General features: G+C 35.6%; 1 protein-coding gene across 1 annotated transcript; it reads left to right on the top strand.

Moving 5' to 3' along the window:
- Nucleotides 1-7,701: 7,701 nt before the first annotated feature.
- Nucleotides 7,702-15,388, top strand: LOC104231818 (rRNA (cytosine-C(5))-methyltransferase NOP2C). Its single transcript, XM_009784874.2, has 11 exons — nucleotides 7,702-7,855; nucleotides 7,976-8,113; nucleotides 9,940-10,084; nucleotides 10,491-10,581; nucleotides 11,659-11,868; nucleotides 11,994-12,232; nucleotides 12,471-12,602; nucleotides 13,777-13,844; nucleotides 13,942-14,003; nucleotides 14,437-14,577; nucleotides 14,978-15,388. The coding sequence occupies exons 2-10, from the start codon at nucleotides 7,992-7,994 to the stop codon at nucleotides 14,568-14,570; spliced, it is 1,203 nt and encodes a 400-aa protein (XP_009783176.1). The 5' UTR covers nucleotides 7,702-7,855; nucleotides 7,976-7,991; the 3' UTR covers nucleotides 14,571-14,577; nucleotides 14,978-15,388.
- Nucleotides 15,389-16,702: the final 1,314 nt, after the last annotated feature.

Below are 16,702 nucleotides of genomic sequence, written 5' to 3'. Positions count from 1 at the left end.
TGATGGATCATGGTTCTATTTGGGTTTTTTTTAATCTGTAAGCCTAAGAAGAAGTTAAGCTTACCCATCATACTCATTTCAAATTTACTCCCCATTAGTTTAGCAAATTCCTTACTCAATTTTTCAGTGGTTGCCCCAAAAATTATGTTATCAACATATTGTACTACTAGTAGATACTTACCTTTTTCCCTCAAGAATAGAGTGCTGTCAATCTTAACTCTTTTGTATCCATGTTCAAGCAAGAATTTGGATAGCCGTTCATGCTCTAAGAGCCTACTTGAGTCCATATAGGGCTCTGTCCAGTTTGTATACATGATCTGGACACTCCTTGCTTTCAAGGCCTGGAGGTTGTTTGACAAAGACTTCTTCCTCTAAGTGGCCATTTAGGAAAACACTTTTCACATCCATTTGGTGAAGGGTAAATTTCATGTGTACTGCAAAGGCTATGAGAAGTCTTATTGCCTCCAGTCTTGCAACTGGAGCAAAGGTCTCATCATAGTTTATTCCTTCCTCTTGGCTATAACCTTGGACCACCAACCTTGCCTTGTTCCTCGTAACCGTTCCATCTTCATCAAGTTTGTTTCTGAAGACCTATTTAGTGCCAATTATTGATCTGTCCTTGGGTCTTGTGACCAGATGCTACACTTGACTTCTTTCAAACTGGTTGAGTTCATCTTGCATTGCATTCACCCAATTTCCATCCTGCAAAGCCTCGACAACATTTTTAGGTTCAATAAGAAATAAGAATGCATCAAAAGCACACATATTCTTTAATTGAGATCTAGTTTTAACTCCAAAAGTTTGGTCAGTAAGGATGTTCTCAATGAGATGAGAACTTTGATACTTGTAAGGTTTCACAACCAGCTGATTTCTATTTGGAGTTTCTCCCATGTTCTGTTTCTAAGGAACAGGCTCATGGACAGGTTCCATTTGGGAATTAGATTCACTTCTTCTTTGTTCAGTTCCCCCATGTTAGGTTGCCCTGGATGGAAGAACATGTTCCATCACCCGTTCCTTCTTTTGGTGCAGCTTCAGCTGGAGCTGTGACTTCACTCAATTCTTTTACCAACCCAATAGCTTCATCTTCATGCTTCTATCTCTCAGAAAGAATGTTAGTTTCATCAAAAACCACATGCACTTTCTTCTACACACAAAGTTCTTTTGTTGTACACTTTATAAGCTTTGCTATGTGAAGAATATCCCAAGAATACTCCCTTATTACTTCTGGGATCAAACTTACCTTGGGAGTCCTTTCCATTATTGTGCACAAAGCACTTGCATCCAAATACCCTAAGATGGGATATATTTGGTTTACTTCCTTTAAGTAACTCGTAGGGAGTCTTCTCTACAAGAGGTCTAGTCATGCACCTATTAATGATGTAACATGCAATATTTACAGTCTCTACCCAGAAGCTATGAGGCAGTTTACTAGAAAGAAGCATAGTCCTAGCCATATCTTCAAGAGTCCTATTCTTTCTTTCAACTACTCCATTTTGTTGAGGAGTCTTAGGGGTAAGAAAATTATGATCTATACCATGCTCATCACAGAATTCAGCAAACTTAGCATTTTCAAATTCAGTTCCATGATCAGACCTAATTGATGTAAGTTGATTACCTAGTTGTTTCTGAGTTTTTCTAACAAAGGCAGTAAACATGTCAAATGCTATCCTTAGATGTTAAAAACAATGTCCAAGTAAACCTAGAGTAATCATCAACAAGCACCAACACATATTTCTTACCACCTCTGCTTAATGTTCTCATTGGACCACAAAGATCCATATGAACCAGTTCCATCGACCTAGTCGTGCTTACCACTTTCTTGCTTTTAAAAGAGGATCTTACCTGCTTCCCCTTGCACAAGCTTCATAAACTTTGTCTTCCTTAAACTTGATGTTAGGTAACCTTGTCACCAGGTCCTTGGAGACTAATTTGTTGAGTTGGCTTAGACTTGCATGGCCAAGTCTTTTTTGCCATATGAGGGGATCATTGTCCAACACACTTAAGCAAGTGAGTTCATTTTCTGAAAGAGTGGACAAATCTACAATATAAATATTATTAGCTCTTTTTCCCTGCAAAACAATCTTGTCAGTGGTAAGATTTATCACAAAATATTTGGTAGAAGTGAGTGCTACCAGTTACCTATGTCACACAGTTGTGATATACTGATTAGGCTATATTTCAAGCCATCTATCAAGTAGACATTCTCAATGGAATGTGAATCTATCTTACTTATCTTTATAACCCCAATGATCTCACCTTTCTTACCATTTCCAAAGGAGACATTACCTCCTTTTAGGTTTTCAAGTGAAAGGAACTGGTTCTTACTTCCAGTCATATGCTTTGAGCAGCCACTGTCCATGTACCATTTTTGGCTACTCCCCTTCACTTGGACCTGCAAAACGAAATCAGGGGTTAGGCTTAGGAACCCAAACTAGTTTGGGTCCCTTTCTATAGGAAAATGGGTGAATTAAATTCTTTTTAGCCCATCTAGGCAGCCTATTTTTCCCTTGAACAAAGATTTTGTTCTTTTGGCTGGCCTTTTCTTTTGCATTACACTCACTTTTGTAATGACCAGTCTTGCCACAGTGTGTGCAGATTTTGTTCTTAGGAAGTGTGATGTACTTGCTTTTGGGATGTCACTTAGGTGCTGGGGTCCCATAGCCAAGTCCTCTCTTATTACTATTGTGATGCTCCTGTAGCCAGGATAGTGCATCAAAGGACTTATTCCATTTGCAAGTACTATCTAGTTCATGCTTCACCTTGCTTAGATCTTCTTTTAGGACTCTTATCTGCTCATCTCTCTTATACAACTCATCCTTCATTTTTCTTAGATTTTCTTCTAAGGTGAGGTATGTGTGATCATCTTTCTTTTTACCTATTCCTAATTTCAATTTTAAATTTTCAGATCAAAGTTCTAAGACAGTTGTGTCAAGTTCAAGAACCTGGTTCTTCAACTCAGTATTTTTACTATCACTTTTACTAGCCCTGAGTTCCAGATTTTTGCACTTAGCTTTTAGGATCACACATTCCCTAAACAGTTGTTCCTTCTCATTGTTTATGGTCTTAGACTCATCAATGAAGTCTAGTAGTAATTCAGATAGCTTTTCTTTAGACAAAAATTTAATCTTGTCTTTAAGATGAATCACACTTACCTCTTGTTCATCATCTGATTCTCCAATGGCCATAAGTTCTTGTTCATCTCCAGCTTCATCTTCTGAATCCTCATCTGAGCTCTCTCTCCAAACAGCAACCATAGCCTTTGTTGATCCTTTGTTCTTCTTGGGTTGAACCTGTTCCTTCTTCCTGTTTCTTCGTTCAACCTTTTCTTTCTTCCATTCAATTTCCTATTAAGGACAATTCTTGATCATGTGGTCAGTCTTACCACATTTGTAGTGCCCTCGTTGGTCTGTTTTTCAAGAGCCCTTGGTTTGTTGAAAGTTGCACCTCTTGAAGAACCCTTTCCTCTCATTGTGTACTTCTTAAAATCCCTTGTGATCATAGCCATTTCATCATCCTCTAAGTCTGTACCTTCAGCTATTCTGAGAGCCAGGCTTCTTTCCTTATTGGGTGCATCCATCTTCACGGTTTGCCTTCTCAGTTCATAGGCAGTGAGATTTCCAATCAGCTCATCTAACTTAAGGGTAGCAATGTTCTTTGATTCCTGAATAGCAGTGATTTTGCTTTCCCAAGTTACTGGTAAGACCCTTGTCAAGATTTTCTCAACCTTGTCTTCTTCAAGGATAATTCTTCCAAGAGACGTAAGTTCATTTGTTAGTGTTGTGAACCTTGTGTACATCTTTTGGATGGTTTCTCCTTCCTTCATGGTGAAGTTCTCATATTGAGAATACATCCGTGTTCATCTAGATCTCTTTACTTGAGGAGTTTCTTCATGGTCCACTTGTAGAGTGTCCCATATCTCCTTAGCAGTAGTACATCTTTGAATTTTGCTGTACTCGTCTGGACCTAGTCTACACCCAAGCCATTTCTTGGCCTTGGCATTCTTTTCCAACTTCTTCAAATCTTCAGTGGTACAGTCAGCTCTCGTCTTTGGCATGTCCGCTCCTTCAGCATTCTTCTTTGTAGTAGCCAGGGGACCATCAGTAACAATGTCCCAAAGTTCATAGTCTTCTCCTATGATGTGGTCTCTTATCCTGTTCTTCTACCAGGAATAATACTGGCCATTAAACAGTAGAGGCCTAGTAGTGGATTGTCCTTCCCAGTTTCCAGGTGGTGCACTCATCTTGATTTATTCCTAAGGTGTTAGCCTTTTCAAGGATAACCTGTTCTGATATCAATTGATGTTTTATACTCCAATACCACACATGGGAAGGGGGATTGATTTGTGTGGTACCCAATTTTCGCTTAACTTGATTATAGAAGGATCTGGTTCTTCTATGTGTTCCAACAACTACTGTTGCGGAATAATAAATACAGAAAATAAAGAATACAGAGATTTTACGTGGAAAACACCTGGCTCAAAAGGTAAAAAAACCACGATCTACCTTCCAGTAGGATTTTTTCAAACTCTCTACTAAAATCACTAAGACAAAAGCTGCATTTACAACAACTCTTTTGTAAACCTAGGATTAACTCTAATCCCGTTGTGGCATACAGCCTCAACTGTTGTGACAACTTCAAGTTAACTCTAACTTGAAAACTCTAAGTACCTAATATAATTGCTTCTAGATAAGCTGAAAGGTACAATGTAAAATCACCTACTATAATTGAACTAGAATAAAAAGACAGACGCTTGGAAGTGATTCTTTTATCTGGTTCAAGTAGCTTTAGGATTGCACGCTTGAATCACATATAAATTATTTGCAAAATTGCCTTGCTATTTTTCTCTCAATTTACGTTTAACTTCTGCTTATGTGCATTCCCTGTAAAAGAGAACAACACTGATATTTATGGAGTTAGTAAAAAGAGATTGACTAGAATACAGATACTACTTTTCCTTGGTGGAAGAGGTCTAGTTGGTCTCATCCTCTAACTCTATATATTTCCTAAGCCGCGTTTCTCTTTGTGTAAGGAGTCTTTCTCCTTATCCAATATGCAACCTTTTCAATCAGGATCAGGAGATATCATTTCTGGTAAGTTGGGTTTATCTCCTTCACGTGCATCTCACATGTTTGAGTTGATCATAACTGTGCTTCACAAGATGGACCTGGTCCATGTCTGAGTTCCTTTGTCAGTCTTCAAAACTTCACCTTTGCTTGAGCCAACACCAACATAGAGATTCATCGCACTATTCTATGTTAGCGTAAAACAAAATGAGCAAAGATAAGAGAAATATAAGCCATACAAGTGGGAAGATACTAATCAAGTTACATTCAAGAATAGAGCTTATTAAAAGAGTAGTATCCAACAAGAGATATCCAAATCATATGAGAGGAAAGATATCCAATACCCTGTGTCTTGTTATTGAAATACCTAGTGGCTTGCTACTCAAGATGTTAGAATTAATTTAGTTTCGATATGAGTAGTAAAATATGTTCGGAAGCTGGGACTTTGGATATTAATTAGGCAGAACACATAAAATACCACCTGAACTTGTACCCAAAATCCCTTTTACACACATGTTGACTACGGAAAATATTTTGACATACCCAAACCTTTCAAATGTGTATTTATGATACGCCACTTTTGTATTTGACCACTCTTATCAAATAAGTATATATCACGCACCAATGAGATGACGACATGTGTATTAACTTAAGAAAAATAAAGAAAATATTTAAAAATAAAGAAATCAATTATAAATACTCCTAATTTAACTATACCGTATATTCCCACTCCCCCAAGTTTCTCTCTCCAAATCTCACCTCCCCACCCACGTATCAAACCACACCCCACGATTTCATCGTCAATCACCCACTATTTCCTCTTCTAAAACCAGCGAAAATCTGTAACCCCTCCACCATTGACAACCATTAAAAAGTTTTGAAGCTTTGAATTCGAATTTGAGTTTTCAAAAGACATTGTTTGTTTGGATTGGATGTTGTTGAAAAGAATTGAGAATTCTCTCTACCTCTCTCTCTCTCTCTCAACCCCAAATTTCAGTAATATAAAGCAAAGGAAAAGAGAGCAGCAATTTCGCCATTAATAACCATTAAAAGCTTTAAATTCAAATTTGGGTTTTCAAAATCATTATTTGGATTAGGTGTTGCTGCAAATAATTGAAAATATGGTTTGAAGTTTTTATCTCAATTTTGAGAGGTTTTGGTGAAGATTAGACTTGGTTTTGGCTGAATTTCAGATTGAAACTCAAAGAAGAAGAAGAAGAAGAAGACATGTCATACATTCTATTGCAGAAATTGTAGAAAAATTGTATTATGTTGTTTGTTTATTTTTCTTTTATTCATTTAACTATTGTATGAAAGTTGAACAACATTGTATAAAAATTATATTTAAGTTGTATGCTATTGTAGTTGTACATAACTGAGTAGAAATAATGTACGAAAATTGTAGATAAGTTGTATAATATATAATTAATTGTATGAAATTTGTTTTTAGTATGTATAAATCAGATACAAAATATACAAAAGACATATTGTATAAAGTTTGTATTTAAGTTGCATGTTATTGTAGTTGTATTTAACTAGGTAGAAATAATGTGTGAAAGTTGTAGATAATTGTATAATATATAATTAGTTGTATAAAATTTGTTTTTACTATGTATAAATTAGATACAAAATATACAAAAGACATATTGTATAAAAATTGTATTTAAGTGGTATTATATTGTAGTTGTATATAACTGAGTAGAAATAATGTATGAAAATTATAGATAAGTTGTATAATATATAATTAGTTATATAAAATTTGTTTTTACTATATATAAATTAGATACAAAAGACATATTGTATAAAATTTGTATTTGACGATTTGACTGAGAAAGCTAGATTAGGATTTTGGATATGGTTAATTTGGACATAAAGGAAGTAAAAAGTTTCGACATAATGTGATATTGAACTTTTGGCAAAGTCAAAAAGGTAATAAGGAAGATTGAAGGGGAGAACAAAGAGTAAAAATTAGAAAATTAAAATAAAAAGTAACATCAAAGAGAAAGCTAAATTAGGAGTTTTGACATGGTTAATCTGTTTGACATAATGTGACATTGAACTTTTGAAAATGTCAAAAAGGAAATAAGGAAGATGAAGACAGAGTCTATATGCTGAGGCACTTATGCAGATGAGACTCCAAACAGTCCATCTGTTGGAGGTATGGTTCTTGCTCCATAAGTTGCTTTTTATGATTCTATTATTTGTAAAGGATAAAGCTGAGATTTTGGGAACATGGATATAGTGGTAATTGGTGTCAGGGAAATCTAGAAGCAGTTTATGATTGTTGGTGGGAAGAGCAAAAGGTAAAAAGTAAAAAATTGAAACAAAAAGTTTACACCCAGAAAAATTGGGTAAGATCCACGGAATTGTGATATATGAGTGGAAACATAAGGAAAGATAAGAGGAGAAAAAAAGAAAAAAAAAGGGTATAACTAAATTACTTAATTGAAGATACTAATAATGGATTGGGAGCCTTTTAAGGTGGATTGTATATATTTTGTAAACAAAACTTGTGTAGGTAGGGTAATTTACTAAACATAAATATTTAGGACATTTAAGTAATAAAGTTTCCAATAATATAACAGGAAGATATGAGACCCTTTTGCTATTTGTGCACTTGCAGTCCACTGCAGACTGCGACCCAAGCCCAAAAAACCCAAAAAGAAAAAATTGCTCGCCGGATTCTGCTAGTTTTGACGTTTTCTCTGGCTGCTTGGCCATTTTGTTTTTGTGAAATTTGGGGTTCTTTTTACAGTTTTCCAGCATATTTCATTAAACGATTTTCTCTTCAGGTATTTCCGACACCCTTTTTCTGCTTTTTGGTTCATCCCGTCATATATTTATAGTTTCTATGCGAAGACTTCTGTATTTGAAGAGCTTTACAAAGGATTAACTAATGGGTTACGTTTCAGGTTTTAGTTCTCTGGAATGATGGATGTGGAAGAAACTTCAACTTTACCTTTGCCAGATGCTTTTCTTGATTTTCTGAAACAGAATGGCTTGGATCCTTCTATTTATACTGCCACTGATTCTACACCTCGTTATATAAGGTACTTTTGGCAAAGTATATCTATTGCATTAGCTCGTTTTCTTTATTAGCATTCTCAAATGTCTGTTTGCTGCAAATTGTTCAATATTTAAGAGCAAAGTAGAAGGTACTCCCTCCATCCCATTTTATTTGACGTGTTTGATTTGACACAAAATATAGGAAAGAAATAAAGACTTCTGAAACTTATGGTCTAAAACAATCCATAGATATTTGTGTGACTATAAATCATATCATTACGAGTAAAATGAGAAATTTAAAGTAGTTTGGAACAAACTAACAGGAATCTTAAAGTTAGAAATGTATCATTCATTTTGGTGTTAGACTAAAAAGGACAATGTGCCACATAAGATGAGACAGACGGAGTATCTGGATTCACTTGTTTTCTCCTACTTCTATTCCAGCAGTCCAGCACGTGTCTTGTTAGTTGATTTTCCCATGATAATAAGGGGGAATAGAGTGGTAATACTTTGTTTTTCCAAAATAGCCATGGTGTCTGGCCAGCTTGCACACTTTTCGATTAATCGAGTACTTATTACCTCCCAACTCCCACTGCCGCTGCTACCAAATAATTGTCCACCAACTAATAGACAGACAGGAAGTAATCGCCTACCACTTTTTGCAAGTGCTGAGATTTGAACCCTGGTCTCTCCCACGGCTCATTTCAGCTTCATTGGCTGCTAGGCCATACCTAGAGCCCGTTTGGATGGGCTTGTTTTAAGTTACGTTTAAGCCAAAATAGCTTTTAAGCCATAAGTTAGGAATTCTAATTTTTTGCTTTTGGCTTGTTTTGTCATTTTAGCTTAAAAACAAGTGCTTAAAAGCACTTTTTTACTTTATCCAAACACTACAAAATGGCTTAAAAGCTATTTTGGCTTAAAAGCACTTAAAACAAGCCAATCCAAACGGGCTCCTAGAGTGGTGATATTCTTGAAGCTTATTCCCTTCAAAACAACCGTTTAGCATTGCTACAACGTACAAAACCCGTCATAGTCAGCCATAATCGGTAAAGTTTATGCTATGTAACATCTAATTTCTGATTCAGTTGAAAAGTCCATATTCCTGTTCTGTTACTTATTTGTATGGTTTTTCCGTCATTAACTTTATAGTTTAAACAAGAGGGGATGCAAATAAGCTATTTGCATATGCTTTTTGTGATATGTCCACCGGGATAAATTCGCTGGAATGGTAGAATCACATAAATCTAGTTAGCAATGCCTAACTTGTATGCTGACACTTAGTGGTAGATATATTTTCTGTTTTGGGTGTGTAGCAAGCTTGCAGAAGGAAACTTTTTGATGAATGATAATATCTTAGGGTGCATTCAGTATGGTGGAAAACATTGTGTTGGAATTTTTTTTTCCATAAAAAATGTTTTACCCATTATCCACCATGTGAACTGATCTTTTTGAATCATTTTTCGGTGTTCGGTTGTGTATAAAAGTATATGATAATCTACAAGGTGTTGTTTAGGGTACGATAATGGTGTTTTGGTAATATAAATAGAAGTAGACAACAATGTTAACTATTGATTGAAGCAAGCGGAATGCATAACAGTTGGGATATTCGCAAAAGGATAGATTTCTGCCCATAAATAAATGAAGTCATTTTCCTCCTATTGGTGGAAAATATTTTTCTTAGAGAAAACATCTTCCACCAAACCAATTCAAGATAACGGAACATCAGAAAATGCTTTCATCAAGAAAAATATTTCCGTGAGGATATATTCCGCCTTACCTGACACACTCTTAGGATATTAAAGGACGTGACAAAAATTGATGCAAGAGATCTGACTTCATAGACATGCTTGCACATTCTTTTCTTTTGAAGGTTAAAGCCCGGTTATGAGGATTTCCTTGAAGAAATTGAAACTGATATTAGATGCAAGCTTGAAAGAGTTTGTTGGTTGCCAAATTTCTATTATCTTCCACCTGATGTTCGAATTGCTAGTTCGAAGGCATACCAAGAAGGGAAGGTGAGCCATCTTTTTAATCAAGTCTCTTGCCGAATATTATATTCTTGAGTCTTGAGATAGTTATCAATTTCCAGTATGTCAAAAACTATCCTGAGGAAATTCTTTTCCTTGGTATTGTCTAAAGAGTAGCCTAGATAGAAGTTTGTGTCCTGCTCTTACAACATTAAATACCTCTCTCTTTCTCTATCTCCAACCTTATTTTTTATTTTATTTTTTTGCTTTTCCCCACTATTGACTTGTTGGCTTGGTGGTTAGGAGAGTGTTGCCTAAGCAAAATTTATCCTGTAGTAATCAGGGTGTTTTATATTGGACATTGGAGATAACTAGCTTAGGGGTTAATTATAAGATATGATTCTATTCTATAATAGTTGATGATTTTGAGTATTTATTTTGTCTTTCTATCCAGATATATGGAATTGATGCGGCATCCGGAGCTGCTGTGACAGCTTTGGACATTTCAGTTGGGGATCATGTCCTTGATCTTTGTGCTGCACCTGGTAACTCCTGGTTTAAATATGGAACAAGTAACTTCTATTATGGCTGTTGATTTTGGCACTTGGTCACACACACGTTACTAAGAATTTTGGTTCCGGGCACACTGTTAAGATATGGCAAGAGGTACCTACCTTATTATGGATCTGTCAAGAGCATAACAACCTAGAGGTTTAAATATATTGCAAGAATTATCCCCTAGGTGACAAAGCGAAACTTTTGAGTGGTTTTAGTAGTTATCATTTAGAAGTTATATAGAATATAAAGAAAGCTTGAGAATAAGTTGATGCCTATAAACTTATATAAGTAGTTGAAAGATAATATAAGGAGTTGAAAGAGTCATTAATCATAAATCCGTGTTATACATGTTGGCCATCTATCAGGAATTTTAAAATGTTAGCCCTGTTTTTTTAGTACGAGTATGAGTCTAATTAATAGTTTTTTATTGGATTATAATTGGTGGAAAAGTTAAAATTTAAATGAAAAATCATCCTTCGGGAAAGTAATATCAATCAGTATGTCATATCCATTCTAAGTAGCTGCTGCACACATGAGACTGCATGGTAAATTTAATGATGAGGACATTAAAAAGCAAATAAAACTCATGTCTATGTTTTTAGTAAATTAAGCCCACATAACTATAAGCACCTCATGAATGTGGATTTTAATGCTATTTAAACCAAGCGAATCGCTATAAATCCTTTAAGCTTGCACTAACAGTACATATGTACGTACAAAAATATCCGTATAAGAGAGCTTTTACAGAGTGATCAAAGCTTATCTATTGAACAAATATTAGCATACACATCAAAGCAACTAAATACCTATTAATGTGTAATAAATTCTTGACAAGTGGTGGGTAAGGGTCGGAGAAAGCCATAGCTAAATGAAGATAGATATGAAGTATCCATAGGCATTTCTGTTGTGTTAAACCTTAGTGTGAAAACTGAAGATTCTTTGATCTCTTTTAATTGATCAGTAGAAGCACATGTTTTTCTAAAGCCCTTGAATTCCAAGTACCATGTATAGACTTTTGATACAGCATTTAGCCAATTTGTAGCTCACTTGATATCTCCTTTTAGGTGCTAAACTTTGTATGATATTGGACATTCTTGGCAGTTCGGGCTCTGTGACCGGTGTTGACATTGCAAAACATCGTTTAGCGGCCTGTAGAACCATGCTACAGAAATATGGTCTTGGTGACCATTGTCGTCTTTTTGTTGCTGATGGTACCAGTTTTTCCCTTCTTCCTGTCAGAGTCCGTTCAGACTCTCCGTTGCAAAGTGAAAATGGTAAAAAAGTTATCATTCAATAACCTTTGGCCGCAGATGCTTCTTTGTTTCTTAATGATTTTTGCAAACTCTTTCTGGTCATAATTTCTTTTCAAGGTATTTTAATTTTTCTATTAATCGAGTAGATGAATTTCCTTCCGGAGAAAATTCTGAAGTATATAGGGAGTGGAAGTCTCGCAGACCATGGAAAGAAAGGAAGAAGGAAGCTACAGCGAGAGAAAAAAGTGTCTCCAAGCTATTCTCACCAACTCAAGAACCAGAGCTTATATTTTATGGTCGGTATTCTGGGGTGGTTGGACTGACAAAGAATGAATTATATAAAAAAATGCCTATGACTGAGGTTTTGCAGCTCGGTTATGATAAGGTACGCTAGTTCCAACACTCCAGATGTTTTCTATTAACCTTTGTTTTTCAGCTCCGACTTGAAGGCTTATTTTCTTTTTCTAAAAACTTGATCATCATCAAGTCAAGGTTATTGTTTCAGTTACTTATATGTCAATCATTATGAGGTTGGAATTGATCCTATTCAACAGTTTGAACTGCTTGAAGCCATTTTCTTATATTGTCCTCCATAAGTACTGACTGGTTTGAGTTTAAGCCAGGTTCTTGTGGATGCAGAATGTACCCATGATGGTTCTATTAAGCACGTTCAGAAATTTGAACAATGGGGCTGGACAACCCTCCAGCGGCGCGTGCTAGATGCAGAAAGAACCGATGATCTGACTATCCTTCAGGTGCTGAAGTTAGCTTGTTTTCTTAAACCTACATATACCTTCTGCCTTGAAAACAATCAGCCAGTTTTGCAGCTGGCATAGTTATTCATTAACAAGAGAGATTAGCTCATAGCCTCTACACATTAGTATAATTTAGATCATTATGATTTGGTTTGTTGTGATTAGTAGTTTGAAACTGTTTATACTAATTTATGTCTTAATGACAAATCTCCTCTTTACTGGAAAATGAAAAAACCACAATATAACAATTTATCAGATTAATAGGCATATCAAGAATTTCATTGTTTTATTGATGCATCCAATTCCTTATAGAAGGTTTAGGATTTTGTGGAATAAAAACCACGAGAATCTAAAGATGCAACTTTGCACCCCTTTGTGGATTTTGGTAGTTTTCTGATTTCCTGTCGAATGTCTGGTTGTCTGAATCACTTATATTCTATACTTGAGTCTTATATATTTTCATCTTCCTCAAGAATGGATTCTAATTCTCAAAAGGCAGGAGCTGACTAATATTGATTTTTTTTTGGGAACAAAATAATGAATTTGAACAATGTGGTGGGTATTCTATTTATTCTACGTCTAACCTGTGCTTTATTTGGAGACTTTCTGATGAAAAGGTCATGGAAAGAATTCAAAATGACCTTATGTCACTTCCAAGTTTTGCTATTAATTATGATATTTGTTCCAGGTCTTAGTAGCACTGCTCAACTTTAGTTTGGGGATGCTTTTTCTATTGTGCGCTGCTAAGTAGTAGGTACTTTCGTTTAATTAGGAAATGCTATAGAAGATGTCCAGTCTCAGACTCTAAACTTTCTTAAATTTCAAGAGAAGTTGGTTTCTGGGTCCTATCATCATAGAAAGGTTGAACTTGTCTCTTGTGAGTTGTGAGATGTGGATGGGAAGATTCTGTAGCTCTATATGCATGTAACACTTTTTATTTCTGGCTGATGGGCATTGTTTCTCTTTTCCTCCTGCTTTAGTGCCCTCAAAATCATCTCCCGTGAATACGTGAATCTTTCAACATTCAGCGCCACATTGTTAAATTTCCATGTTTCTATTAATTTTTCTTGTCCTGGACTCCTGGTGCTTCATTCCTCATTCTAGGCTTTTCTGCTTGCTCAAGTTTGCTTTCTCCTAATTTTTTGCCTCACAGTATTTTATCTGTTTCTTGCAGCTGCAACTTCTGATTAATGGATTCAGATTGCTCAGAGTAGGGGGAGTCCTTGTCTATAGCACTTGCAGGTGTTATCTACTTGTATCCCTGAGCTACAGAGTCCTCTTTCTTTTCATTCTATTAAATTCTCATAGCCGTTTTTTGTCTGTATTGTGTACGGAACAGTTTAACCTTTGCTCAGAATGAAGATGTGGTCGAGCGATTCCTTTCAGAGAACACATCTGCAGGTAAATTTTGCTATTTATGAATCTAGAAACTGATAGCTTAAGGTGTTTGTGATTTCACTATATGGGTGCCGGATATAATCACATATGCGGTTAATATTTTTCATTATCCACTGCATATAGCTATTAGTAAAGTTACTTCAATTGCTGTTTTGAATGTTATACTGAACAGTTTGGCACTAGGCTGGGAATTCTAAATTTATTGGTACGAGGGAGTTAGCGGGGGAGTTTTCTAATATGTCAATAAGGTGAAAAAGTTTAACAAAACCTTACACAAGAAGGGGTTTATCCAGCTTCATTTTAAATCATCAATAGAGTTATTATCAATTGTGTGAAAGACCTTATCAAGCTTTCTTCTCTCTGGTACCTTTAAAACATATCAGCCCCCTCTTGTTTTCTTCTTCTTGATGCAGTCAGTTTTCTTATTTATTTGCAGAATTGCTAGAGATTACTGCTGCCAAAAATTGGCCATGCAAGAGTGGTCGCATACAGAAAACCTTACGGTTTGATCCATTGACATCTAGTACAAGCGGACTTTTTGTTGCTAAGTTCACAAAATTGGCCATTTAGTTGAAAGGTTTGTTCTAAATCTTATCCGTATCCTAGCTTGGATATCATGATCGGCTGGCAAGTTTAGTATTGCTTTTTGAGTTGTGGAAGAAACTAATTCATGTTAGTTTATGCATAAACCATGTATCTAGTGTAATCTGAACAGGTTTTTAGGAGTGTTGCTGAGATTAGTAATACTAATTGAAAGCTTTGGTACAAACTGTATTTGAAATTGACTTCTGTCTCTCTGTTGAACAGTAGTATGCAATTTAGTACTTAAACCTGTATCAATGCTGACTTTGCAGGACATAGCAGGATTAATATCCAAACCTATCAAAAGGGAAAGAAAGAAAGAAAAACAGTTAAATTATAATCCAAACAAGAGTAGATTATCAACCAAATTGTTTATGGCTATTTTCTGTTTGTAGGTCACATAGCTGATTCAAACTTGTTTGGGACGGAGGCGTAGCTGTTGTTAGGTCAATGCAGTATTTGCCTGGGAAGCGTGCAGCAGCCAAATTGTGATTACTTAAACAACTTCTATTCGATTAAAATGAGAGCCCATGCATATCGATCCGAACACCACCAAAATTTGAAATCAAATGGAAAAAAGAATTACTCCCTTAACCAAGTTTAATCCTTACACTGAGAAGTTTTATAGCGGATGTATCGCTCTTTAAAAGTTAAAAAGTCAAAATATCCGTGCTATAGACCTCTTAGTCACGTGTATAGATTCCTTTTTATGTGTTTGGGAAAAGTATTTTTGTAGAGTAGTAGTTTGTTCTTGGCTAACTAATTTGAAAAGTACCTTGTAAAGTAGTAATTTGTGCTTGGCCAAAGTTCAAATAATATTTTGGGGGAAAAATTATTTTTTCCTACTTCCGAAAAACAACATTTACTACTACTGAATGACTCTTATTTTTCCTAAAAGATTGGCCAAGCACAACTCCTTAAAAATAAATCCTTTTAAATTTTAAAAATACTTTTAGCTTCCAAATGCTTGGCCAAAGCCAAAAAAGCTTATAATTACTAAAGCAATTGTGTTTTAACCATTAAACATTTTTTTCCCCTTCTTCTTCATAAACTTTAAAAGAGATTAATTTACGAGTATTTTAAATTATGATCGTTAATAAAAATAAAGAGTAATGAGTTACAACTTGAATAGAGAATCGAAAAATGCCCAATTTTCAATAATTGGAGAGGAGCCAAAACTCCTGTAAAAGAACAACGAGGCGAAAGATCAAGTGCTAATAAAATGATTTTTATTTATATTTTTATTAAAGCCAATCATCCAGGTTCTCATCACCTGAAGTGTTGGGGGGTTTGGCGAGACCCCTACCGTGTCTATTCCCACAAAAACAAATTACGTATACCTCCTGAGAAAAAGATATGAAAGGCAAGGTAATGAAAATATATCCTACCTCTCATATCTACAAAAAAATGTACATCAACTCACAAAAAAATTAGCTTTATCGTACCTAATTCTAAAACTAGGTAGTTGCCAATTTATCCAGCTGGAAAGGTTCTTTAGCATTTGCTGGGAGTTGTTGGAAAGTATAGTAATAGCCACTGCTCCCGTTCTTTGCTGCATTTTTTGCCAAAGTATCAGCCACTTGATTTGCTTCCCTGAAGCAATGTGCAATGGTAACTTCGACATGGTTCATGAGCCTAGTCACGTCTTCAATCAGGCCTTTTAAATGGAGGTTGTAAGTGTTTCTAGCAATGAGCATATTGGCTATTATCTACAAGTCAATCTCCAAATAGAAGTCATTATACCCCGGTTGTATACACCATTGAACTCCTGCTTTAGCGGCCATTGCTTCAGTGCTATGGTTGGTGTTGCTTTGGACTGGCAAGGAGAATGCCATTATCAGATCACCTTCTTCGTTTCTGACAATGCCTCATATTCTAGCTCTTCCCATTTCTTTTATATAGCTTCCATTAGTATTGAATTTTATCCTTCTAGTGGGGGGTTTTTGTCAGGTTACATGATGCACTATTGGAGTCGGGTTCCAATGCTTTACTTTCTCACAAAACATAGGCTATGGGCATGTAACTTTGCATTTGGGGAAGGCCATACTCAAAGCTGCTTGGATAGTCCACATTACTTGATGCTCCATTTTCCTCGGTTGGAACTTCTTTTGCTCGCCATA

This window comes from Nicotiana sylvestris, chromosome 9, assembly GCF_000393655.2.
Source record: "Nicotiana sylvestris chromosome 9, ASM39365v2, whole genome shotgun sequence".
Taxonomy (NCBI): domain Eukaryota; kingdom Viridiplantae; phylum Streptophyta; class Magnoliopsida; order Solanales; family Solanaceae; genus Nicotiana; species Nicotiana sylvestris.
Note: the sequence above shows the minus strand (reverse complement) of the source record. Positions and strands in the feature narration are given on the sequence as shown.

Bases quoted from the DNA above. Each gene is read 5' to 3' on its own strand.
- LOC104231818 (XM_009784874.2), top strand. From the start codon at position 7,992: ATGATGGATGTGGAAGAAACTTCAACTTTACCTTTGCCAGATGCTTTT. The intron at 8,114-9,939 runs GTACTTTTGGCA...TTTCTTTTGAAG, and splicing joins TCTACACCTCGTTATATAAG to GTTAAAGCCCGGTTATGAGG. The intron at 11,869-11,993 runs GTAAAAAAGTTA...TTAATCGAGTAG, and splicing joins TCCGTTGCAAAGTGAAAATG to ATGAATTTCCTTCCGGAGAA.